This window comes from Danio rerio, chromosome 8 (assembly GCF_049306965.1).
Source record: "Danio rerio strain Tuebingen ecotype United States chromosome 8, GRCz12tu, whole genome shotgun sequence".
NCBI lineage: Eukaryota > Metazoa > Chordata > Actinopteri > Cypriniformes > Danionidae > Danio > Danio rerio.
In genome coordinates, this window is record NC_133183.1 from 24,762,501 (window position 1) to 24,775,516 (window position 13,016).

Consider the following 13,016-nt stretch of genomic DNA (forward strand, 5'->3'; position numbering starts at 1 on the left):
ATTATTTATTTTTAACTTTTATTATTTATTTAAGTTGGAGAAAGAGAGAGCAGGATGGGATTGGGAAGAGTCTGGCTGTGCTATAGGTTGTCACACCAGCCATAGGTATTGTTGCTGGTAACTTATTTTTACTTCTAATAAAAAACAAATAGAACTTTGCTGTGAGTATATTAAGCCACTGAATTATGTTCAGACACGTGTGTTTAAGTGAAGCACATGCAATTAGCTTTAGTCTGCAGTTCACCTAATGGCCACCGCTATTGCTAATGACAAGGGTTTCAGAATAGACCTTTTTCACATTTTCGGCTTCTCAGCAGAAGTTGTCATAGTTGGGTAAACTTATAGAGCAGTGAATGGTTAGAGTGCCACAAATACATTCTGTGCATTTCTATTTGCTCAAATAATAAAAGAAAAAAAATGGTGAAACTGGTAATTAGGGCTGCACGACTAATCTAAAAAGATCACAATTTCGATTCAACCCTACATACTGCCTTAATTAAGCTTTTCTATGATCCAGCCAATTATATTTACGAGGTTAGGAGAGAAGTGTAAAGGCGGTCGCACAAGTCTTCACATTTTATGTTCATTGCTCATGCACACTTGGTGTTGAAAGTGTTACATACTGTATTTATAAGGCATCATTTAAATGATCATATCGCATTTTAGAGTTATGATTACAGCAAGCATTTGATAGTTTTTTTCTTTCATAGCTAACACAAAGTGTTAGTGTAACTACTCTAGCTTATAATGTTGAATATAATGCAAGAAGGAATCTGATCAGTGGGTAGCACGATCGACTCACAGCAAGTAGATCGCTGGTTGGAGCCTTGGCTGAGTCAGTTGGTTTTTCTGTGTGGAGTTTGCATGTTCTCCCTGTGTTCACATGGGTTTCCTCTGGGTGCTCCGGTGTCCCCCACAGTCTAAAGACATGTGGTATAGGTGAATTGGGAAGGCTAAATTTACCATAGTGTATGTGTGTGTGAGTGTGTATGGATGTTTCCCAGTGATGGGTTGCAGCTGGAAGACATCCGCTGCGTGAAACATTTGCTGGATAAGTTGCCAGTTCATTTCGCTGTTGTGACCCCAGATTAATAAAGGGATTAAGCCGAAAAGAAAATGAATGAATTAAAAAAATCTAGGGCGTCACAGTGGTGCAGTGGGTAGCACAGTTGCCTCACAGCAAGAAGGTTGTTGATTTGAGCCCCGGCTGAGTCATTTGGCAGTTCTGTGTGGAGTTTGCATGTTCTTCTCGCGTTCATGTGGGTTTCCTCCGGGTGGTCCGGTTTCCCCCACAAGTCCAAAGCTAAATTGGCTGTAGTGTGTGAATGTAAGAGTGTATGGATGTTTTCCAGTGATGGGTTGCAGCTGGAACGGCATCCGCTGTGGTGACCCCTTATTTAAAAACGGGACTAAGCCAAAAAAAAAAAGAATAAATGTATGAAAGAAACAATCTAAACATTAAAACTTATAAGGATTTAAGATACTGATTACAAGGGGTGTGACTAGTCATCAACTCCAAGGCTGATTCAGAGTCAGAGCCTAGTTACAAATTGGTTCTTGTGCTTTTAACACCCAAGTGAATTAATTATTAAGGAGTAAAAAGTCTGGTTTTGTCTCATGGGATATGCATCTTGCAACATCACTACTGATGACCAATGAATGTGTCATCATCCTCTGGTGAAAAGGGTCCACTCTACATATAGACCTTTTAAAGATTGTTCACCGCAGCAAAAGGGCCTAATGAAACCATACATGGATACTGTAGTGAGCTTTATAAAGAAATAATGTAATGTTAATAAATAAGCCAAGCATGTTACATTTGCGCTCACAATGCAATTTCAGTCAAGTCCACCTGTGTTCAAGATTTTGGAGAATAACAAGAGTGATGTGAAATAGAAAGCGAATGTGAGAGTTCCGAAGTCAGCGAGAGTAGAGACAGTGGTGGTCAGGGGAGAGATTGTCGCTGCCTGTTCGTTTGACTGCTCTAAATGCTCTTGGTCCTGATAAGCAGCTTTACTCTTCCTCCCCTGTCTCTCATCACCCTTCCCCCATCATCCCATCCCTCTCTCTCTCTCTCTCTCTCTCTCTCTCTGCCTCACTCACTCTCTTTCTCTCTCTCTCTCTCCATCTTTGTTCTGATGCTTAAAGCCACATCCTGTATTCCAGGTGCAAAGGATGGGGCATGTATTTAATGAGTGTGTGTGTGTTTGCTGTCAGTCTCTCTTTTCTTTCCCTCTGTCATATTGTTTGTTTTATTTTACTGTCCATCATCTTGGTTTCAGTTGTCTTCATTTATTCCTCAAAGGGACTGAAGGTCTAATTAGTAGAGCTGTCAATCGATTGGGATTTGTAATTGAAATAATTGCCTGAGTTGTAATTAATTAATTGATTTAACTGTATGCAACAGTATATGCTGAGAAAAGCCCTTAAATGAGAATAATTCAAAGATGGTACACTATTGTGGCAGATGAGAAAAGTATGAATCGATGGAAAGTGACTTTAAGAGTCAAAACATAATTTGTTTCCAACTCATTGACCTAAATTCATTCGCTGGCCTACAGGCAAAAATCCAAAAACAAAAAATATTAATATTATTGTGATCATTATTATTATTATCATCATCATCATTATTATTATGATTATTATGATTATTATTATTTTTTATTATTATTATTATTATTATTATTATTGTGTTTGTTCACTGACCTACCTGAAAAATACATATAAACACATGTATGTGTGTGTGTGTGTATATAAATATATATATATTTTTTTTTTTGTAGAATAAAATATTGTTGTTGTTGTTGTTGTTGTTGTTGTTGTTTTGTTCACTAACCCAACGCAATTCAAACATACATATAAGCAGAGAGATGATTGGAAAAAATGTAAAATTCATTAAGCATTAATTGTTAATTTTCACATTAATTAAATTAGCAGGGCTGGAAATTTAGAATATGAATGGAGTACAAAAATATTTTTGATTGTTATTCACCTTCTTCTTCGCTGACAAGCGGATGCAGCCATTTAAATCTTTTTGGCTTGATACTTCCGGTCTCATTCAATTCCATTCATTTTTAGACACTAAAAACTTCTTGTTTCGCTGTTTGATGTTGCAAACTGATATTTTCGTATATTATGCTACTTGGTCTGTATAGTCATGCAAACATTTGTTTGTAGAGCAAGTAGTTTGACCGTTTTCTGATGTTTATTATTCCTAGTCATTTCTTCCATAGGCAACTGAATCGGAAGTTCCAAAACAATCAGGCACAGTTCCGCATTTTAGAATAAGGTCAATAGGGTAAAAATAATAATAATAATAATAATAATAATAATAACAATAATAATATTTAATTCTATAAAAAATATATACATTTATGTTAATATATTTTTTTATTTTATAGAAATTATTACTATTATTATTATTATTTTAATTATTATTATCCTATAACAATAAAAAATATTTTTGTACGCCATTCTAAATTTCATATTTATTATACTAATAACCTTCCCAGCCCTACTAATTTAATTAAAATGTTAATTAATAATGTAATGCTTAACGAATAAATTTTTTTTTTTGCCATCATCTCTCTGCTTGTTCAAAGTAGGGAATATTCAGCTGGAGAGCTTTAGATATAGTTCATGATGAACATTCTGTTCCTGTCAGTGTGCAAAAGCCTCCTGCACACTTCAGACAGAGACATACGGTCCCGCAAATGGAAGTTTATGCTGAATGCCACTTTACATCAAATCAAGTACAGCAGTGTGTGCGAGTGCGGTTGCTATTGTCCATATGGTATTGTCCTTCTACCTCGGTCACGGTCTTACGCAGATGGTGTGTGGATGTTTTGCCGATAGTTGGCTGTTTCTCTCTGTTATGTTTGTTTATATGGAGACTGTATGTGTGTGCACTGGCTGTTGTCATACGCCAGCAGCGGTAAAACAGCGGGAGGAGGGACCTAAAAAAAAAAAGAGGATGACAGATTAGTAATCCTTTGAAATGCTTACAGATTCCCCATTTTGAAGTCCAGTTCCAGCTCAAGTCTGACCTTCTTTGTTGTGAACAGGTCACGGGGTCATTCCAGTTAACACCCCTACACATGTACAACTAAATATAGAGCCTTAGTTGTTTTTTGCTGAAATATCATTAGCATTTCTATTGCGTCTGCTGTAAAATATGGATTTTAAATGATTTTTTATTGTTAATGTTTCTTGGTTTGTGACTGTATTATTACTGTTCATACTTTAGATTATTGTTTAGTTCATTTAACATATTTAGTTTTTTTGTGATTTTGGCTTTAATTTAAACAGAATAACATTTGCCAAAAAAAATAAATAATTGTAAAACAAACCTGTTTCACACTTGTAAAATAGCACAAATTTTGCTTGCACTCAGGACCTTTAGGACAAATAAATTCCAATACTGACACTATGAACTCATTAAAATGGGAAAATTTTTATCACAGATTAATTTAAAGGTGCCATGTACTGCATTGGTTCAATAAGTAAAATTGTTTTCTGATATCTGCAAGGTAGGTATATGCTTACAGTAGGTAAGTAAAAGAAAACCTTCAGAATCGTTTTTATATGCTTATTTATTACTCCATGAAATACCCCTACAATCAGAAGTTCCATAATTGACCATATTTGGATTGGTCGTGAATATTAATGAGCTCTGCTCTAACGTGCACTTCTGACAGACACACACACACATTTATAATTTGTAAATACTGCATTTTGCGTCTTGACATGAGTTTGAACATGTCTTGTGCAATCTCATTACTCAGTGACGCAAAGTAAACGGTCTGTGGCTCTCGTTTAAAAATTTAAGTCCCACTTTGTGTCACTAAAAACGTTGTTGCTTATCAAATGCAGCCCAAGGTGTGCATATTAATGATCCCAGAGCAACATTTCAATCTGTGTTCTTCTGATGACGTTGCTGCTTGTTAGGACCGGATGAATGACCTAAAGTACATGCAGATGATGAGGGCATGCCATGTGAGTCACGCAACAGTCTGCTTTGTGTTCTGATTGGCCTCTTTTCTGAGTTTCACACTCATTGGATTTATATGTAAAAGAGGAAACAACCGTCTCTGGTGCTCAAGGCTGAACTCCAGTAACTATTAACTTTCAAAGTAGTAAAAACAAACACTGCGGGTCAAAGACTGCTGCTTTCCAGCTTTCTTCAAAATAAGGAAGCTGGTGATTAAATGATCACAGTATATTCAGAGTATTCAGTATTGCGTGAACAATCCCTTTATCCTTTCATGTTTTTGACCATTTTTCTTGTTCTTGTTTATCTTTTCAGGAACAAGTTGAATATGTTTTTCTGATTATCTTCACTATTGAAACATTTCTGAAGATCCTGGCGTACGGCCTCGTCATGCATCCCAGCTCATACATCCGCAACGGCTGGAATTTACTAGATTTCGTCATCGTCATTGTAGGGTAAGACACCATCATCATCACCCATCCCATGTTATTTGTCTACCATCATTTTAAACTGACTCATAATAACCCAAAATCACATCACAGCCTCGTCACCTATGATTCACTTGCATTTAAATGTCCATAGTTAATTTTTATTCAGGTTGTTCAATAGCCAACATCATTGCTCTTATTCAAAATTCTGCTGTTGTCCTGCTGTTCTCTTTACCCGGTTCATTTTCCCTATTTCGCTCGTGGATTATCTGGTCAGATCTGGCTGTCAATCCTCTCTCCAGCTCGATCGCTTGCTCTGCGTGCCTTAATCTGACCTACAGAGACTAGCTGCTATCCTTGATTTCACACACCAGAATGTGTGCGTATGTGGGAAGTGTAAATATGCATTTGATCCTCTAAAAAAAAGTCAATCCTTCATCAGTGTGGTGCCAGTTTTAAACTCATTTTCTTCCACCAATGAGTGTATTTAAAGAGTGAATGTCCCCAGAGCACTGCCTGTTCTGTCGAAATGGGACTAAACAGCTGTTCTGGGGTCACTAATGGCCAGTTGGTCAAAGTGATGGTTAATTATCTGAAGGAAGATGGCTGTTTTTGGCATTTAGCATCCTTTTTGAGTATAATTTTGAGAGCTGTTTTTAGTATTGATTAGAGATTTCGTGAAGCTCACACACAGACATACTGGATATGTTCCCAACAGACAGCATTGCGCATCATATTCCTGATGCTTCTAATACTGAGTCCATCCTAAGAGTATTTGTGTGTGCATGTGTGTGCATGAAATCACAAAAGATATCTGGGATGAGTGCCATGAATATTAGGCCCGGTCAGTTTCCAAAACGCTTCACGCTATTTGTTTGGCAATTGAAATATGCTAGTCACACGGGATAATTTGGAATCACTGTAAAGAACTGGTTTGTTTGAGTCATTTTGAATGGCAGTCAGATCAATTATGCCACACAACAGAACATGCTCATAAATTAGTCATAAATTAATTTTTAGTATCCCTAAAAAGAACTGGCTCATAAAAGTTATTTGTTTGCGAATTGGACTACACTCGTCTTACTCTGTTTATTTGATTCACTAAAAAAAAAAAAAAAAAACTCATGAGAGGCAGTGATTCAAAAATCAAACTACTGTTAAACTATGTTTTAGCAAAGATTCAGCTCATAAGAGTCATTTGTACAACAGTACTACACTACTTTTTGTTTTGTGTTTTGTTTTGTTTTGTTTTTTGTTCTGTTTTGTTTTTTGTTTTGATTTTTGTTTTTTATTTTGATTTTGTTTTGTTCTGTTCTGTTCTGTTCTGTTTTGTTTTTTGTCTTGTCTTGTTTTGTTTAGACTACACTGTTTTGTTCTGTCTTTGCTTTGCTTTGCTTTGCTTTGTTTTGCTTTGTTACGTTTCGTGTTTTGTTTTTTGTTTTTTTGTTTTGTTTCATTTGTTTTGTTTTTTGTTCTGTTTTTTGTTTTTTTTAATTTTGTTTTTGTTCTGTTCTGTTTTGTTTTTGTCTTGTCTTGTTTTATTTAGACTCCACTGTTTTGTTTTGTTTTGTTTTGTTTTGTTTTGTTTTGTTTTGTTTTGTTTTGTTTTGTTTTGTTTTGTTTTGTTTTGTTTTGTTTTGTTTTGTTTTGTTTTGTTTTGTTTTGTTTTGTTTTGCTTTGCTTTGCTTTGCTTTGTTTTGTTACGTTTCGTGTTTTGTTTTGTTTTGTTTTTTGTTTTTTGTTTTGATTCATTTGTTTTGCTTTTTTAATTTTGTTTTTGTTCTGTTCTGTTCTGTTCTGTTTTTTTGTCTTGTTTTGTTTTGTTTGCACTACACTGTATTGTTTTGTTTAATGTTCTGTTCTGTTCTGTGCTGTTCTGTTACAGTATGTGCTGTTCTGTTTTGTTTTGTTTAGACTACACTGTTTTGTTTTATTTAGTTTTTTGTTTTGTTTTGTTTTATTTTGTTCAAATAAATAAATGGCTAAAAACAGTCATTCCTTTGCAAATCAAACTTTATTGACCATACCATAAGTTTTCGAGTCAGGTCGGACTACATGATTGATGCAGTATTTATTTATTTACACAAAGATCCTTCTTGATTCATTTGGGAATCATCCAGTTGTCTGTTTTTGATTCATTTAAAAGAACAGGCAAATAAGAGTAATTCACAGAAGAATGACAAATGCTTTTGATTATCTTACAAGAACTAATTTCTTGAATGGCAATTATTTAGGAATCAAACTACAAAACAGATACAGTTTGCATATTGTCAGATTCAGCACTAAAATAGACAAAAAAACACACAGTTACAATATCAGTACCAGTTAGCCTATTTCCAATCACAGACGTTTATTTTGTGTAAAAGGAGCAAAACAAAGATGCATTTACATAAGTAACAGTAAAAAGATGGATGGAAATCCACATGCGATGGCTGACATTTTCTGCTCAAAAGTACTGTTAATTACTGTTTTTTTTTTTTTTTTTTTTTTGCCTTAGTAAAATAAATATGGTAAAATAATGTTGAATTTTGTCTACATCATTTCATCAACTGTAAAAAAACAGCAACATACTGCTTTTAAATACAGCAGGTTTATACTGTTAAAATTTTGACGTAAATAACAGCTATTTTCAATAGTACACACTACTCACGCTAGATGTTTTTGACTCCCTAAAAATAACAGGCTCCATAGAGTAATTTGTTCAGACTGCACTAGCCATGCTGTTGTATTGCAAATTGCAAATGTTGCACATGCAAACTGTATTTGATTCATATAAAAAAAAAATTAAAAACTACTTGTAAGATTAATATATTTATGAATCTGACTTCAATGGTTTTGCTATTTGTGTTTGATTCATAAATAAAACCGGTAAGAACCATTGGTTCATGAATCTGACTTCATATGCTATTTGGGTTTGCTACACTAAAGTGCAACTTTTAAGAGTTATTTGTTCATGAGTCAGACTACTACATTGGTTATGCTGTTTGTGTATAATTTCACACAAAAATCAACATGTAAGAGTCCTTTGTTCATGAATCTGACTTCACAGGGTATGTTATTTGTGTTTGATTCAATAAAAAATCTTGTAAGAGTCATTTATTAATTCATCTCAATTCCCCTGTTATGTTTATTGTGTTTGATTTACACCAAAATGACCCTGAATCATGAATCTAGACTAGACTGGTTGTGCTAATTCTACATTATTCACAAAAAAACTAATAAGAGTAAATTGTTTATTAATCTGACTTCACTAGTTAAGTTTTTTGGGTTTGAGTCGCTAAAAATAAAAGTAAGAATCAATTTTAGCAATCAGACTAAACTAATTTGTGTTTTGCAGGTTGTTCAGTGTGGTATTAGAAACTGTTACTCACAAATCCGGTGAAACGACTTCCCACACGCCAGGGAAACCTGGAGGTCTGGATGTCAAAGCCCTCAGAGCCTTCAGAGTTTTACGACCCCTCCGACTGGTTTCAGGAGTGCCCAGTAAGTTTGTGTTTCTAATAAAAATAAAAATAAAACATTTGAGAAATATGCTCTGGTTTAATCTGCTGAAGATTGCAATTCAACAATGCTGTTTCATCTTGTAGATGTATAATAAGAGAGAGAAAACCATAATGGGGATTTTGTATAGAGTAATGAGATTGTGTGTAATCAGTGTTGAATTATAATATTATTTCAATAGATGTGGTATATTCTGAACATCATTGAGCATCTTTTGACACATTTGCAGTAGTTTTACACTGTTTTTACATTAGAGTAACAAGGCTTTGAATCCCTGACTGGTTAACTATATGGCCATTGATTGCATGTGGCTTTACAATAGTACTATGTTAGCTTCACACGGTGCTGTCCGTGGTGCTGAAAACACAATTCTATTAACTACTGTACAACAGAGCTCAGTACAAAAACTGGTAAAAGGTGGTGAAGGTGCTGTGTATCTTGTAAATGTTGTGTGTCTTGTAATATAGGGTAACCATTGACTTTATCGCAGTACTTTTTGAAGCTTTGGTGAGGCTCTTTTCTGCCCGTCGGCTTGTATGATGGTATCTAGCCCTCATGTGCTTGCCTGGACGTTAATCCTTCCTGTTTTCCCAGTGAGACGAGATGACATTGAACGAGGACACGTTACATTTACTGGAAAACACACACAAAAATTCCTTACTCTTTGCCAATGCTCTGTTCAGTTATGTGGCTGATGTTGTATTTATTACAGTAAATCGATTGTGGTGTCAGTTAAGCAATTAGTCAGTCTGTTATGTGAAGGGGGACACGGAAGTGCAGTTTCAAACGCAGGCTTATTAAACAGAGATGGTCAGGCAAGCAATGGTTAACACAGAAGCAAACTGATGTATTCAGGCAATCTAGAGTCATGGTCAGTAAACAGACGGATGGTCAAAAGGCAGGCAGCAGACAACATAAACAAACAAACAAGGCGAGTGTCAAAAACACAGCAAAGCAAGGCAAGGAAAACGCATCGTAATGTTTATAAAACTGTTTAACAAGACTTAGCACTGATGTGTGTGTGTGTGTGTGTGTGTGTGTGTTTGCATGTGCTGTTTGAATAGTTCTGTAATCAGTCCATGAGCAGCTTCAGCTGCGAGTGTTTGCAATCAGACAGTATTAGGAACCGGTGTGTGTGTGCAGTGCATGACTGGATCTTGCAGTCCATAAAATGGGGGATTTATTGTTCTATGCGATCTGTGCATTCACTAGTGGCTGGAAGCCGCTTGATTGCTGGTGATCATAACACAGTGAGTCTCATTTAAGCGAAATGCTTACAAAATTACAAAAGTATTTTGTTAGTCGCTTTGGATAAAAGCGTCTGCTTAATGATTAAATGTAAATGTAAAATTGATGACAATTGATGAATTTGTGTTTTCTGATTGTGTCATTGATTAAAAAAAGACAAAAGATTATTCAATTTATATAGTTTTTTACTAAAAGCTAAAATTATACCACTGTTCTTTTTGTAAAACAATATATATTTATTTTTCAAAAGTGACAATGAAAATATATTGCAGCATTTTGTTTATATGAACTCTCACTTCATCAAAGAATTTCACAAATGCACAAATAAAATGGAATGCATTTTTACATCATTTTTGATGTACAGAAAGGTCAAATTAACTGCATTTATTTGAAATTGAAACCAGTCTGGTTGAATTAGTTTAATGCATTCTTGCTTATTAAATGTATTAGTTGCGTCTTTAAAAATGTTTTAACCCTGACATACTGTACTTATTCTGATCCCAATGACCTGGAAAAAGCTTAACTATCAATTACTTTGAATTGTTTCCAAATGATTACTTTTTTAAACATCTCGATTTACTTTGATTATGTATTTTTGCAATCATAAAAGTATTAATTTAAATAGTTTATTTAAATTTGGAAATGGAAAGATGCAAATATCTTACCGCCTTGCAATTATAAGGTTCTATCTGCGTTCTTAATGATTTTGAGATATTGAGCTTCAAAGTTTTTGCATTCCATATAGCAAACAGTATGTGTTTTTTTTAAATAAAAAGTATAAAAATGTAAACAACTTGTAAAAAACATCCCATAATGCAAATAGGTTGTCATTTAATAAGAATATGTCAATAACTCAATTTTGACAAAAATGTCAGATAGAACCTTATAATTCTAAGGTGACAATCTATCTACTCTACCTGAAGTCTTGTTGTCAATCCCAGTTGTAAGAGCAACAAATAATAACTTGATTTCTAGTTGATCATTTGGAAAAGTGGCAGAAGGTAGATTTTTCCAGTGAATCATCTGTTGAACTGCACCCCAATCATCACAAATACTGCAGAAGATCTATTGAAACCTGCGTGAACTCAAGATTCTCACAGATATCAGTTAAGTTTGATAAAGGAAAAATCATGGTTCAGGGTTACATTTAGTATGGAAGTGTGCAAGAGATCTGCAGAGTGGATGGCAACATCAACAGCCTGAGGTATCAAGACATTTGTGCTGCCCATTACAAACCACAGGAGAGGAGGGCAAATTCTTCAGCAGGATAGCGCTCCTTCTCATACTTCAGCCTCCACATCAAAGTTCCTGAAAGCAAAGAAGGTCAAAGTGCTCCAGGATTGCAGCCCAGAACATGAACATGAACATTATTGAGCATGTCTGGGGTAAGATGAAGGAGGAGGCATTGAAGATGAATCCAAAGAATCTTGATGAACTCTGGGAGTCCTGCAAGAACACTTTCTTTGCCATTCCAGATGACTTTATTAATCAGTTATTTGAGTTATTGCAGAGATGTATGGATGCAGTCTTTCAAGCTCATGAGAGTCATATACATTCATTCATTCATTTTCTTGTTGGCTTAGTCCCTTTATTAATCAGGGGTCGCCACAGCGGAATGAACCACCAACTTATTCAGCAAGTTTTTTACGCAGCGAATGCCCTTCCAGCCGCAACCCATCTCTGGGAAACATCCACACACATTCACACACACACTACGGACAATTTAGCCTACCCAATTCACCTGTACCGCATGTCTTTGGACTGTGGGGGAAACCGGAGCACCCGGAGGAAACCCACGCGAAGGCAGGGAGAACATGCAAACTCCACACAGAAACGCCAACTGAGCCGAGGTTTGAACCAGCGACCTTCTTGCTGTGAGGCGACAGCACTACCTACTGCGCCACTGCCTCGCCTAAGTCATAGACTTTATATTCTATACTGTACATTTTTTCTATTAAGTGACAAGACTTTTGTACGAGCAAAGTCAGACCTTACTGTCCTAATTAAATAAATAAAAATCAAGACATGATCATATTATAATTTCGTAAAGTTAGATTAATCTAGAGGCCTTTACTTTTCATATAAGTCACTTCTGATACCAAATGATCAACTAGAAGTCAAGTTTTTATTTGTTGTTCCTAAAACTTGGATAGGCAAGACTTTTGACCAAAAAAAGTTTCCTAATTTCCACAAAATATTGGTTTTGTGTTACAGATTGTGCACCAATATAAAAGCCATTATTTCTGTGCTTTCTCTGTGTGTGTGTGTGTCTGTGTGTGTGTTTGCAGGCCTACAGATTGTGTTAAACTCCATCATGAAGGCGATGGTTCCCCTGTTGCACATTTCTTTGCTTGTCCTCTTTGTCATCATCATCTACGCCATCATTGGACTGGAGCTCTTCATAGGACGAATGCATCGCACCTGCTTTTTTATAGGCACAGGTAACCGCACACACTCACATAAAAGATGAATATATGTCTTTTGTCATTCTCTGTCATTCTCCATCTGCCTCTCTCTTCTGTTTCTTAGATAATTATGCAGATGATGATCCTCTGCCCTGTGCGTTTGCGGGTCATGGTCGCCAGTGTTATGTCAATGGCTCTGAGTGCAGGGGAAAGTGGGAAGGGCCGAACGGTGGCATCACAAACTTTGATAACTTCTTCTTTGCCATGTTAACAGTATTCCAGTGCATCACAATGGAGGGCTGGACAGACGTCTTGTACTGGGTAAGCTACTGTATGCAGTGTTTTCATAGATTGCGACTGTTTTTCTTTAGTAGAACGTTAAAGAAGACTTTAAGCTGAAACTAATTTTATTAATTATTATTTACTAATTTTATGAATAACTGA

General features: G+C 35.5%; 1 protein-coding gene across 2 annotated transcripts in view; it reads left to right on the forward strand.

The window, feature by feature from the left end:
- The window catches only part of cacna1fb (calcium channel, voltage-dependent, L type, alpha 1F subunit), a 76,139-nt gene that overhangs the window by 19,169 nt on the left and 43,954 nt on the right, over window positions 1-13,016 (forward strand). For both annotated transcript variants that reach the window (NM_001324496.1, XM_021478267.3), the window contains exons 4-7: window positions 5,306-5,445; window positions 8,756-8,901; window positions 12,456-12,608; window positions 12,697-12,893. In NM_001324496.1, the coding sequence (NP_001311425.1) occupies window positions 5,306-5,445; window positions 8,756-8,901; window positions 12,456-12,608; window positions 12,697-12,893 (636 nt within the window). The remainder of the gene's footprint in view (window positions 1-5,305; window positions 5,446-8,755; window positions 8,902-12,455; window positions 12,609-12,696; window positions 12,894-13,016) is intronic.